General features: G+C 36.3%; 2 protein-coding genes across 2 annotated transcripts; both read left to right on the top strand.

The window, feature by feature from the left end:
* The first annotated feature begins 244 nt into the window (after nucleotides 1–244).
* On the top strand, nucleotides 245–2,726 carry LOC118034059 (cinnamoyl-CoA reductase 1-like). Its single transcript, XM_035039212.2, has 5 exons — nucleotides 245–420; nucleotides 516–670; nucleotides 921–1,106; nucleotides 1,381–1,733; nucleotides 2,534–2,726. Exons 1-5 carry the CDS (start codon nucleotides 282–284, stop codon nucleotides 2,724–2,726), a joined length of 1,026 nt encoding a protein of 341 aa, XP_034895103.1. The 5' UTR covers nucleotides 245–281.
* Nucleotides 2,727–6,022: 3,296 nt separating this feature from the next.
* On the top strand, nucleotides 6,023–8,421 carry LOC118034058 (cinnamoyl-CoA reductase 1-like). Its single transcript, XM_035039210.2, has 5 exons — nucleotides 6,023–6,306; nucleotides 6,408–6,562; nucleotides 6,659–6,844; nucleotides 7,171–7,523; nucleotides 8,120–8,421. Exons 1-5 carry the CDS (start codon nucleotides 6,168–6,170, stop codon nucleotides 8,298–8,300), a joined length of 1,014 nt encoding a protein of 337 aa, XP_034895101.1. The 5' UTR covers nucleotides 6,023–6,167; the 3' UTR covers nucleotides 8,301–8,421.
* The last annotated feature ends 5,941 nt before the right edge of the window (nucleotides 8,422–14,362 follow it).

The raw sequence follows: 14,362 nt of genomic DNA, 5'->3' as shown, positions 1-14,362 counted from the left end.
TTTATGTTCTTCTGTCATATTACAACGTTCACCGACAACTTTTGTAGATATTTCATTACATAATATGGAAGTATTAACACCTCTTATATGAATCCCTCGTATTATCTTATTTTATAAATTAGAAAATTCTTCGGAATCAAAATGAGTTCCCTTGCATCTTCAGACTTTGGTACTCTTATATATAACAAATATAAATCAAGAGAAAAGGAAAACACCTCCCTCTCTCTTACTTCGTTCTACCATCAAACACGTACACATAATAATACATATATCAAGACAACATGCCTGTCGATACTTCATCACTTCCATGCCAAGGCCAAACTGTCTGTGTCACCGGGGCTGGTGGCTTCATTGCTTCATGGATTGTTAAGCTTCTTCTAGAGAAAGGTTACTCTGTTAAAGGAACTGTGAGGAACCCAGGTTAGTTTATAATAATTGAGCACTTGAATTCTTTCCCTTTTCTGTTCTTAAGATTGTGTTAATATAATGCTTTGTATTTGTGTTGTTATACACAGCTGATCCCAAGAATTCCCATTTGAGGGAGCTTGAGGGAGCTCAAGAAAGATTAACTTTATGCAAGGCTGATATTCTTGATTATGAGTCTCTTAAAATGGCTATTCAAGGGTGTGATGGAGTTTTCCATACTGCTTGTCCTATCACAGACGATCCAGTATGTTTCCCTTTTTTTTCTTTCTTTCTTTTCGGTACATTGGTAGTAAAAAATTTGTTTGGATGCTGAGAATTTTAAGAAAAGAACATAAAAACAACACTTGGACTTCCAAGGACAAATTTTAAGTTGCCGGTAAATTTAAGTGCGGATGTCACCGACAAATGTTAGTAAAAGATTTTATATATTTTTTTCCCGTAATTCATGATGCAAAATATGATGATGAGATGATTTTGTGTTACAATACTTGAAGGACATGGTGATGGCGCCAGCAGTGAATGGAACCAAGAATGTGATCATGGCAGCAGCTGAGACCAAAGTCCGACGAGTGGTTGTCACGTCTTCAATTGGTACTGTGTACATGGACCCCAACAGGAGCCCTGATGTTGTCGTTGATGAATCTTGCTGGAGTGATCTTGAGTTCTGTAAGAGCACCAAGGTATTTAATTGATAACATGTGATGATGATTGATTAACATAATTAAATAGCTCCTAATTAGAGCACGGATCGGCTATTACTTGATGTTTAAATCAATATGATATAAGATATATGCTAATTAATCACATGTCATGGTAATTGATTAGCATAAATATTGTGCCGACGACATATACATGGGGTACACCAAGCATACAGAGGAGGTGTAAATAAGAATATCTTTAAATCCTGATTGCCTATCCTTCACATCATGATGTAAGTTCATCTTGGAATTGCAGAATTGGTATTGCTATGGAAAGACTGTGGCAGAACAGGTTGCATGGGATGTGGCTAAGAAGAAAGGAGTTGACCTAGTGGTGGTGAACCCAGTGATGGTGCTTGGACCATTGTTGCAACCCACTGTCAATGCTAGCATCGGTCACATCCTCAAGTACCTAACCGGCTCAGCCAAGACATATGCTAACTCTGTTCAAGCTTATGTGCATGTTAGGGATGTGGCACTAGCCCACATTTTAGTCTTCGAGACACCTTCAGCCTCCGGCCGTTACATTTGCGCTGAGAGAATGCTCCACCGTGGAGAGGTGGTGGAAATCCTTGCAAAGTTCTTCCCGGAGTATCCCATCCCCACCAAGTAAGTTCTTATGATTTTTAATAATTTTAAAAAGAATTTTTTAAACGTAAAAACAAACCCACATATTTTTAAGTGATTAATAACCTATTTTTCTTTCATTGTCCTTTACCGATTTTTCTTGAAATCTTCATTAGCAAAATTATATTATGATTTTAAGAAACAATATATTTGCACAAGATAGTCAATTTAAGGCTTGTATATTTTTTACTTTCTTGGTGACATATATATAAAGCAACTTAGTGCAATTAATGTTGGAAGATTTTGTACAATAATTAAATTAAAGAATAAAATCCGCACTTCCTGTTGCATGACAGTTTTCTGATACTTCATCCCTATTCATCCAATTTTGACTTGTATGATAATCTTAACCAAAAATCATGAAAAATCGAAACCCCCGTGGCATAATTTTTTTGAATCATCAACGAAGAAAGCCAAATGATTGACAATACTGGTGCAGCAAAAGGGTCCTCACCAGTCCCATCGTCTTTGTCATATTTGGACCAAAACGGGTTCTCTACGTACGATTGGTACTGCACAAAGTTATTGGATCACAAGTTAAATCTTGCTTTGTTATATATTTTCAAATTTTGTCATGGAGAGTTAGAAAGAGGATTATTGGGTCCTAAATCCTAATCTCATGCAATTATATGCCACAGTACTTGTTTGTCTAATTGTTAATGAGCTAGTAAATATTAATATTTTGTAGAAAAAAACCTACCAAGTTTGTAGAAAGAATTAATTGTGCTGTGTTTTTTTATTAATCTTTAATATTAATATTTCGTATTGCAATGCATTTGCAGGTGTTCAGATGAGAAGAACCCAAGAAAACAACCCTACAAGTTCACAAACCAGAAGATCAAGGATCTGGGCATCGAATTCACCCCAGTGAAACAGTGCCTGTATGAAACTGTTAAGAGCTTGCAGAAAAAGGGTCACCTTCCAATCCCAAAACAAGCTCAAGACTCGTCGGTAGTCGGAATCTCCAAATATTAATTCTGATTTTAACGATCACCTAAACAATATCTAGTAGTATGATGGTGATGACCCGGTCGAATTCAACAAAAATTGTAGCTAAGCCTATGATGCACTGGGATTAAAAGAAGATAGAGGGGTCTGAATAAAACAGAAATCAGAAAAGTAATGAGATATGGAAAACTTAAAAGGTAATTACTATTTTGTTATCTCAGTTCAAAGGGTTATACATCCATTTCTATAAACAGGTGGATTGATTATTCCTTCAATACAAGCAAATAAACTCAATTTCTCTTAAAGCTAAGATAAATCATGAAGATTAATAGTCAATTAATTAGACTAAGCTTCTAATCAATTCCTTATCATCAAGCAAATTCAAAATTGAGAAGCAATTCCTTATCTACTTCTTGTTCTAATCTCTAATAACAATTGTGAATTGAAAGACACTAGAAAATATATCCCCTTTGAGCTGAATAGAAAGAGAAGCTGCTCATCCTTACAGATTTGCCACAAGTAAAAGTAAGAAAAAAGAGGGAAGGCCGAATGTCCCCTTCTGTGTGATTCTCTCTTTCTTTATTTAACCTCCAGAAAAAAAGTCTTCGTGATAAGAGGTCTATCCTAAAATATAGGAGATTTGATGGTGTAAATCATATCTCTCCCATCCCATCAGATAAGGAACAATTATCGCCTTCCAGCTTGCATCAGAGTTTTCGTATTTATAAAGATCTGTTTTGGTCCTGGGACCTTCGGAGTTGTAGCTATGGATGATTAGATGAATTTGAGCTTTTTCACTACCGAATTTGAATGTTTTACATATATAAATTTGTGTCACTATTTATACTCACACTTCATGGACAAGTATTTTAGCGATAGGTTCTTGGACGAAAATAGTTCATCATAAAAGCTCTCGTCAGTAATTTATGGTTTATCAGTGAATTCATTGTTAATAAATTTATTAATGGATTAAAAGACAGATAAAGTGTGCAAAATAAATAAATTACTCAATTTATTCTGTCAGTATTTCTCTCGTGAAGTTTGTCATATAACCAACAAAATACCATATGCAATTTCGTCAATGTTTTTATTTGTTTGTCAGTGTATCCGTCAATAAATATAGTATATCACCAACATAATATCATCCGTAATTTCATCAAAGAGTTAACAATAGAAGTAACATTTACAATAATTATTTTCCAACTCTTTAGAATATATCGACGAAGTGGTCTATCGGTAATCCCGTTAGTAATATTTTAAAATATATTTTTTAAAAAATATATTGAACAAAAGTAGAAAAATAATTAAAAAAAATTAAAAAAAATAAATAAAAAGAAATTAAAATAATATAAAAATTAAATATTTATTACAAATTTAAATATTTGTATGTTCAAATACAATAAATCTAAAACAAAGGCGGCGCTGGACGAGAAGGAGGCTGGTCGTTGCTAGGATCGTGGGGTCAATAAAAAAGAGCACATGGACCACTCATGTGTGATCTCGTCTTCATTGCCACTCAGCGGAGTTTTTTTATAATTCATAGTGAGTTATTCATATTTTTCATTAAGATTGGTCATTTGATCCTATACTGGTCTAACATCGCCTAGCTTGAACTCGGAAGTTTGAATGCTTGCAACCGACTATGAGCATTCAATGATCAAAACACTATGGGTCAAAATTTGTGGTAGTGTTTTTAATGCGGTGTAGTGTAAGGTGTTTTTCAATAAGGCATAAGAAGAAGTTTTTTTAGATTTTTTTATTTTTAACATTAATATATTAAAATTATATAAAAATATACATTTAAAATTTCTTTTAATAAAAAGACAATTCAAAAAAAACATTTTAAAAAATAGGTTAGACCATAACGTCAAACAACTATGGTTGGTGTTACCGTGTAAAAGATCATGTCCTTGGATGAAAATGCTGGTCTAAATAAAAAACAAACGTTCAATAAAAAAGAGGAAAAAGAGACCAGGTCAATCAGTGGGAGAAGAGGATCAGCCATAAATTGATGTGATGGGGTCTTTCTTCATACAAGCAAGAAACAAGAAACAAGAAACATGTGGATGGATTATAAACTCTCTCTCTCTCTCTCTCTCTCTCTCTATATATATATATATATATATATATGATTTGACCAAAAGGTAAACGTTGTTGGTCATGAGCATTGTTGAATAGGGAAATTTAAAAAAAAAGAAGAAGAAAAAAACATGGATGGCGATTGTTTATTTCATCATGATTTACTTATTCCTGTGCATATATGATATATAGATTCAAACTATGCATTTCCATAATCAATTAATGTATTTTGTTTTGTAATTATCCGAGAAAAACTATGTTGACTGTACATATGTTTGATGAACCATTTTTTTTTTAATTGAATCCAAATAATAATAATAATAATAATAATAATAAAGGTAAGGTAAAAACAAATATAGTAATATCCATCTTCCTAAATAGTTAAGTTTCATATAAAAGCCAAAGAAAAACAAGAGAACCGGAGACTGGTCAAAAACAGCATGCACTTTTGGTCCAAAAAAATACATATAGAAAACATTAAGTTAATTTTCCATGTAAGATTTATTAGTAGCTTATTAAACAATAAGATTTATGCGTATTAATTAACTAATCAGTGGACATTCATTTACTGGTCAACTTTCTTAAGAGACATCATTAAATCCAATTCACATGGGGTTGGAGAAAAGTAAGCTTAAATGAACATGCTAATCGTAATCAATGCACTATGCTAGTGTGTAGAATTATAATAGTTAATGATTTTTAAAATATATTTTACTTGAAAATCTATTAAAATAATATATATAATTTTATATTTTTAAATTTATTTAAAAATATAAAAAAAATTATAATTTAAAACAAAAAAATTTTAAATTTTTCAAAAACATGACACCATTACAAAAACAAATACTGTCTATTTTGTATAAAAAAAAAGCATTTTATTTTTATATTATTATCAAATATAATTATTTTTTTTATCTTATTTAGATGCATGCATGTATAAAAACCAAATATTCTTTAACATGTACACTTGTCATCATGAGATCCTTTTCCTCTCTCCTTCCAAAACAAATTAAAGTACTGCTCTCTGCTTATAATTACATTTTGGTCAAAAACAGCGTGCACGTTTGGTCAAAAAAACACATGTACAAAACAATCAGGGTTCCACACACGGTGCTGACGATTCATATCACAAAAACTCAATCACAAACCTCAAGGAAAGAAAAATAATGGAAAGAGAGAAACAAAGAGAGAATCTCTCTTTGGTAAATATTTACCGGTAGTGGGTGAGGAAGGTAACTCTAAACCTTATAAATACATCCACTCCACCACTTCTTTCCTTGTAGCATCCGCCTCCTAAATCAAGAGAAAAGGAAAACACCTCCCTCTCTCTGTCTCTCTTCCTTCGTTCCACCACCAAACACGCACACATAATACACATATCAAAACAACATGCCTGTCGATACTTCATCACTTGCATGCCAAGGCCAAACTGTCTGTGTCACCGGGGCTGGTGGCTTCATTGCTTCATGGATTGTTAAGCTTCTTCTAGAGAAAGGTTACTCTGTTAAAGGAACTGTGAGGAACCCAGGTTAGTTTATAATAATTAAGCACTTGGTTTCTTTCCCTTTTCGTTTTCTGTTCTTAAGATTGTGGTAATTTAATGCTTTGTATTTGTGTTGTTATACACAGCTGATCCCAAGAATTCCCATTTGAGGGAGCTTGAGGGAGCTCAAGAAAGATTAACTTTATGCAAGGCTGATCTCCTTGATTATGAGTCTCTTAAAGAGGCTATTCAAGGGTGTGATGGAGTTTTCCATACTGCTTCTCCTGTCACAGACGATCCAGTATGTTTCCTTTTTTTCGTAATTTCGTGAGGCAAAGTATGTTTTCTTCAAATTTGGTTTTGATGATGAGATGATTTTGTGTTCCAATACTTGAAGGAGCAAATGCTGGAGCCAGCAGTGAATGGAACCAAGAATGTGATCATGGCAGCAGCTGAGGCCAAAGTCCGACGAGTGGTTTTCACGTCCTCAATTGGTACTGTGTACATGGACCCCAATAGGAGCCCTGATGTTGTCGTTGATGAATCTTGCTGGAGTGATCTTGAGTTCTGCAAGAACACAAAGGTATTTAATTAATAACATGTGATGATGATTGATTAACATAATTAAATAGCTCCTAATTAGAGCACGGATCAGCTAATACTTGATGATTAAATCAACATGATATAAAATATATGCTAATTAACATAAATATTATCGTGCCCACATACACTTGGGTTACTCAAAGCATACAGAGTAGGTGTAAATAAAAATCTCTCTATCCTAATTGCCTATCCTTCACATCTTGATGTAAGTTTATTATTCTTGCGTCGTAGGACTTAATTACTGCATCTTGAAATCCTAATTGCCTATCCTTCACATCTTGATGTAAGTTCATCTTGGAATTGCAGAATTGGTACTGCTATGGAAAGACTGTGGCGGAACAGGATGCATGGGATGTGGCTAAGAAAAATGGAGTTGACCTAGTGGTGGTGAACCCAGTGCTGGTGCTTGGACCATTGTTGCAACCCACTGTCAATGCTAGCGTCCTTCACATCCTCAAGTACCTAACCGGCTCAGCCAAGACATATGCTAACTCTGTTCAAGCTTATGTGCATGTTAAGGATGTGGCACTAGCCCACATTTTAGTCTTCGAGACACCTTCAGCCTCCGGCCGTTACATTTGCGCTGAGAGAATGCTCCACCGTGGAGAGGTGGTGGAAATCCTTGCGAAGTTCTTCCCGGAGTATCCCATCCCCACCAAGTAAGTTCTTATGATTTAGAACAATTTCAAAAAGAATTTTTTAAAGAGATTACTAACCTATTTTTCTTTCATGGTCCTTTCCCGATTTTTTTTCAAATCTTCATTAGCAAAAATATATTATGCTTTTAAACAATAATATATTTGATTTCTCGTTGACATTTGATATATATATATATATATAAAGCAACTTAGGGCAATGAATGTTGGAAGATTTCGTACAATAATTAAATTAAAGAATAAAATCCTAATCTCATGAAATTAAATCCTATCCCAACCCCATCGTCTTTGTCATATTTGGACCAAAATGGGTTCTCTACGATTGGTACTGCATAAAGTTATTGGATCACAAGTTAAATCTTGCTTTGTTATGTATTTTCAAATTTTGTCGTGGAGAGTTAGGAAGAGGATTATTGGGTCTTAAATCCTAATCTCATGAAATTATATGCCACAGTACTTGTTTGTGTAACTGTTAATGAGCTAGTGAATATTAATATTTTGTAGAAAAAAACCTACAAAGTTTGTAGAAAGAATTAATTGTGCTGTGTATTTTTTATTATTCTTGAATATTAATATTTTGTATTGCAATGCATTTGCAGGTGTTCAGATGAGAAGAACCCAAGAAAACAACCATACAAGTTCACAAACCAGAAGATCAAGGATCTGGGCATCGAATTCACCCCAGTGAAACAGTGCCTGTATGAAACTGTTAAGAGCTTGCAGGAAAAGGGTCACCTTCCAATCCCAAAACAAGCTGAAGACTCTGTGAAAATTCAATAAGAGCTCATTTATTAGGAGGGGACGTACATGTCCACACCTCAAGTGTGGTCGTAGTTGTTTGCAAAATACATATTAGGGAAAACAATATACCAAAGAGAAGAATGTAGAGTGCAAGTGTTACTGTCTTCTAAGACCTCTAATTGTCTTCGCGCTTAGATTAATCAATGTTTTAATCCTCTAATTAATCAATTATTGGACGTAACTTTTGAGTGTTCACCTTTTTTTTTTTTTTTTTTTTTTTTTGTGGTTGTTGTTTAAGTTTAATCCAATTTCAATATGGAATCAATACCATCTCTATGGCTTCCCTTGGATTGAAATTGATTATCTATCTTCCAAAATAAGGTTTAAAAATCGATAGTATAGAGCAAGTAAGGGGTCGATTTCACGTGCAATATCTAATTCAAGTCTTTATACTAGATGATTCAAAGTTAAGAGGGTTTTGATGTTATTTAGACTATACTATGGTAAATAGAAACAAATTAATGAAGCTAAATTAAATAAATCCAAAATTTATTAAAAGAAAAACCTTGGTCTCAATTAAATGTCCACCTACGAATCAAAACTGATCACTGAAATGATACGTCAATTTATATTAAGAATATCTATCTTTTCTTAACATTAGTCACTTAACTTATCCACAATGTAACTAACCATAACTATTAAACAACCACAATATCCACACTAGTCATTTAAATCAATGGCAGCCTTAAAAACTAGATAGTTTGATAAATCTTAGACAACATAACTCTCTACAATATATTATCGATTTAGTTGAATGTTTCCTCTAAGATTAACAACATAGATCCATCATAATTATTAAACTTAGTCGCTTCACAAGTTCAAATATCACAACTTCGGTTTTGATAGCAAACTTAGCCATAGATTGGTTTAGAATTGTTGCTACCCAATTTTTGACCCATGTTTTTGTTGCTACCCAAATTTTGACCCATGTTTTGATAAATTTTTAGAAAAATCCAAAAATAGAGAAAAAACATCGAAAATCCAAAAAATACGTTTTTTAAATATATTTGCATCATTTTTAGAATTTTTGGCATCGTCTAAAAATAATTTAAATTTTCAAAGGTTTTTAGAACGCGTTCTACTTTTAACGATTTAAATCACCGATTTTTCTTATTTTGAGTCAATGTTGATATTAAAAAATCCAAAAAAACTAGAAAAATCAAATTTACAAGAAAATGAAAGAAGTTGAGGGACCAAGTTTGAAAACCTAGCAACATTTTTACTTATAAATACTGGTCTCCTCAGCACACTCAAGGGGGGCAATTTTGCACATTGAAGAGATAATACAAAAAACAAAACCTAACCCTAAAAAACCTATCTCTTGACCCAAGTCGGTGCCCTCATTTGGCCAAAATAACAAGACCAGCCCCGCCGCCCCTTACTGGTTTTGGATTTTCTTCTTCCCCAACGATCTCACATTTTCTTTTTGACCCCAGCTAGCCTCTCTTCCCTGTTCAACAGAGACCGGTCGTCCCCTTTTTCCCTTGAGGCCACAACACAGAATCCCTTCCTGGTTTGATTTTTTCTCCTCCACACCGTAACCCCATCTTCTTCTCCCTCACCCAGCAGCCCCCTCGATCATCGTTGCTCCCCATAACCAACCCTAGCTCCTCCACAATATAGCCCCATCCATACTCTCCCTGTTGTTTGCCTCTTAATCTCCAAAATCAAAGCCAACTCTCCCCATTTTCCCAGCCACAGCTCACCAAAACCAAAAGAGGGCAGAGTCTTTCCCCTTTGCTCTCCCCTCTCGCTGGCCGCCTCTCCATCTTCCCCGATCTCTTCATCTCCATCAACACCGAAGCTTCCTCCAGCAGCAGCCAACACAGGGCAACACCCACATAGCCAACAATCGTTGCTACCAATAGGAGCGAAGACCACCAACGCCTTGACCACCATCGCAGCTCCCTCAACAACCGCCAGATTGGCCACTAGAAGAAGAAAAGAAGAACAAATCATAGCAGAAAAAAGCAGACCCGAGACCGGGAAGGAGAAAGAAATTAAAATCAACTGGCTTGCGTGTTTTTCTCCTTTTGTAGGTGACAGTGATTCTCACCGCCGGTGAGGAAAAGAAGAGGGGAAGAAGTCGATCCAGATCCCCTCTGTTTTTGGGTTTTTCTAGTGGCGGTGGCGCGTGGAGCAATGTGCCGCCACTGTTCCAGCGCTGTTCCTATAGTTCTAGAAGGCTTCCCAGCACTGTTACAGATTTTTTAGGGGCTATTTTATAATTTTTGAATTGTTTAATGTAATTTTTGTTTAGTTTTTTTTGAATTTTTATAATTTGTAGTGTGTATTAAAAAAAAGGAAAAAGAAAAAGAAAAAGAAAAATAAAAGAAACAAAAAATATAGGAAAAGTGAATGTGTGTGTTTGTATTTGTTTTGTGGATTTTTTTATTTTTATTTTATGATAAAATTGCAAATGTAAAAAAAGAATTTAATATTTTGATTGGCACACTATAAAGAATTATGAACTTATACGTAAGTCATATTTCTAATATTCGATGAAAAGATAAAATTTTTAAAACTTTTTTAACACATTAAAGCCACAAAGCAGCTTACCTCAGGCAGGGCGCGTTAGAGGTGCTAATATCTTCCCTAACCACAACCAGTTATTTACCCGCGAATCTCTGACAAGACCAGTACATCCGGGTTTCCTAGTAGCCTTCAATTAAATACTAGGTGGCGACTCCCAATGAACGAATCAAACAACAAAATGAAAAATCGTCAACCGATGCCACGCGGGTGACATGCGATAGTTTTGATAAATTTTCAATAATAAAAAAATAAAAAATAAATAAAAATGAAGGTTTCCATATGGCGATAACCTAGAGCATAAGGGCTAATATTAAGGAAGCAATATATCAAGGAGATAATTATTGAATCATATAATTATTGCAATATAAAATACCATAGATATATGATTTGATTAGTGCTGGTTATGGAAAATAATCACTGCAATATAAAATACCATATATATAGGATTTGCTGGTGCTGGTTATAGAAGACAATCTTTGCAATAATTATTGCAATATTTCCTTGAATAACACGTGTAGAAATTTTCTATATAAGTGAACCTCCGGCTATAATAAAAAGGGAGAGAAAAATAATCACAAGGAGGCAATTTTTCAAAAAAAATAAGGGAAAAGCAAGAAAACCCTAAACCTAAATTTCTCTTCCCTACAGCAGCCGGCGGCCTCGCCCTGTCTTGTACATAAAAAGAGAGAATCAAAGCCACCCGACGATTCCTCTCTCCTCTTACCTATAGCCAACCCGAAACCACAAGCCAAGCCTTCACCCTGACAAAAACCACACACTCATCTTCTCTCTTTAAAACACCAACAGATTCACTGTCCACCAAACCGACCAGACCACTGCCTCCTCCAACATACTAAAACCACACAGCCCCCCATCACTGATCATTATCACCACTCCAACAAGACTTAGCTGCTCCCGTCTCTCATTTCCGTCTCAACAGTCGTTCAACCATCATCTCTCTCCTCTCTCAACCAGGCAAATAGATCTTCGCCCCCCTTTGCTCCTCCTTCCCTCTCTCGGTTGCACACAGAAAGCCTATCCCTTTGCAGCCGGGCAACGGTAGCAAAATCCAACCACCGCTGCCACCAACAGGAGTGAAGACCATCCAGCAGCGATGACCCACTCCTCGGGTAGCAACGTCTCCTTCCTCACCAGTAGCATCACAGACACGACCCACACTCGGTCGCCAACAGTCCTTTGTACATACAGCCACCACCGGAAACATAGAAGAAGGGGAAATAAAAAAAAAAGATCTGTAGAGAGAGAGAGAAGCAGATCCAGAAAGGGAAAGCAGAAGAAAATAGATCTAAAAACTAACTAAAACAGACTTGCGGATCTGCACAAAAAGAAAAATTAAAATCAACTGTTTTGTTGCATTTTTGGGTGTTTTACAGGTCACCGCCGGCGAGGAAGGGAAGAAGGGATGAAGCAAAGCCAGATCCACACCGGCCTCTGTTTTTCTTACGGCGGTGTGTGAACCCACGCGCTGCTAGTGGCGACGGCGCATGGAGCAGACGCGCCGCACTATTTCTGCATTCCCAGAAGCATAGTTTTAAGACCCGGCCCGGTCCAAGGCTCGGGTTTCGGGTTTTGACCGGGTCGGCCGAGTCAAAAAAAAAATTTTAATTTTTTTTTTTAAAATCAAAACGACGTCGTTTTAGCAAAAAAAAAAAAAAAAAAAAGTCAACGGGTTTGGGGGCGGGTCTTGCCGGGTCAGCCGGGTCCCGGGTCGCCCGGGTCTGGCCGGGCCAATTCCTAAGCGGGTTTTGGCCTCCACCCGGACCGGTCCCATGCCCGGGTCGGCCGGGTCCCGGGTCGACCCGCCGGGCCGGTCTGGGTTTTAAAACTATGCCTAGAAGTGTTCCTCTACAATTCAAGAATATTTGGGGGTCTATTTTGCAATTTCTGAATTGTATATTATGTGTTTAGATTTGTTTTGAATTTATGTTATTTGTAATTACATATCGGTGTATGAGAAAAAACATAATAAAAGAGGGATGTGTGTGTGTTTGTAGTTTTTTATGTATGTTGTTCAATTATAAAATCAAAAGAAAAAAAAATGAATTTAATGTTTTAATTTGGTATATGGTCAAGTATCTGAAGGACAAATAAAATCATGTTGTATTTCTCGTGAAAATGTAAGCACATGTTGTTGTAACCCATTTTTGGGTCCCCAAATCAATGAAATAAAATAAATGGCCAAAGGAGGTTAGAAAAATAACAGGAGGCAGAAGCGCTCAACAAATGGTCAGAAAAATCGGTCAAGGAGGTTAAAAAATACAAAGATGGATTTTTGATAATATATTCTTGCATGATGAGAGCCCTGTTGGATAAGAAAAATTGATTTTTGAGGAGAAAAGTCCAAATTTGGAGGTTTATGGACTTAATTAGATTTTTAATGGAATTTATAGAGGATTTGAGTGAAAGAAAAATTGATTTTTAAGTCAATTTGGGGCTTTAATTAGAAGAAATTTAATTTCTGGGGCCAAAATATATTTTTTAGGAATTTATTAGGCCAAATCAGGGGCTTAATTGAATAAATATTGAAGTTTAATGGCCAATTAGGGGTTTAATTTTGAAAAACCGAAACTAGGGACCAATTTGGAAAAACCGGGTAAATAGAGGGGGCTGTTTTGCTTTGGATCAGGGGCCTAATTGAAGAAATTAGAAGTTTATTGATCAATTGAGGGCTTAATTGCATAAATCAGAGGCCAAGGACCAAAGTGAAAAACGCGGCCAACAAGAGGGACGGGGACTGAATTGGCAGGGACGCAATTGAAATGATTAAAGATGATTAAGGACTGATTTGCAAAAGCATATTCTGGCGCCTTTTTTTTTAAATGAAACAGCGTGTTTTATCCAAAACGACGCCGTTTCATACATTAAAAAAAAAAAGAAAAAAGAAAGAAAGAAAAGGGACCGAACGGTGCCGTTTTGAACTGCACTGTTCCTCCTTCGTCTTCCTCCCTGCACTCGTTGTAGGGGAGAAGAAAAATGGTTTTCTTCTTCAAAAACTTCTCGCCCCTCTCTCCCCTGCATCTCCACCGAAAAAACCCAAAGCCCCACACCGTTGGGACCACCGACCGAGGGCATTGGCCGACCTCCGGCCGAAAGTAGAAACGGCGCCTTGCTGTCGCGGGTGGTGGCCGACCAGCCACCCGCGAAACCCGCTCCAAGGCGCACTAACAATGGTCCCAGCACCTTTTCTTCCCCTATAAATACAGAAGAAACCAAAGAGAGAAGGAGGGGGAAGAAACCGAAGGGAGGAGAGAGAGAGGAGACCGAAGAGAGAGAAAGAACGAACGAAATAGAGGGGAGAGCAGCAACAAACCGAAAACAAATAAAGCAAAACCGAAAACCAAAACCAAACCGAAGCGGAGAAAGCCACTGAGAACGGAAGAAAAAAAAAAGAAAGGGGAAGAGGAAGAAACTTCTCGCCGCCGTTAGGAACGACAGAAACACCGCCCGGAGCCGCCACCCACGTGCCACGCCACCGCAGCACCGCC

This window comes from Populus alba, chromosome 1 (genome assembly GCF_005239225.2).
Source record: "Populus alba chromosome 1, ASM523922v2, whole genome shotgun sequence".
NCBI classification, from domain to species: Eukaryota; Viridiplantae; Streptophyta; class Magnoliopsida; order Malpighiales; family Salicaceae; genus Populus; species Populus alba.
This window is presented reverse-complemented; position numbering and strand designations above follow the sequence as displayed.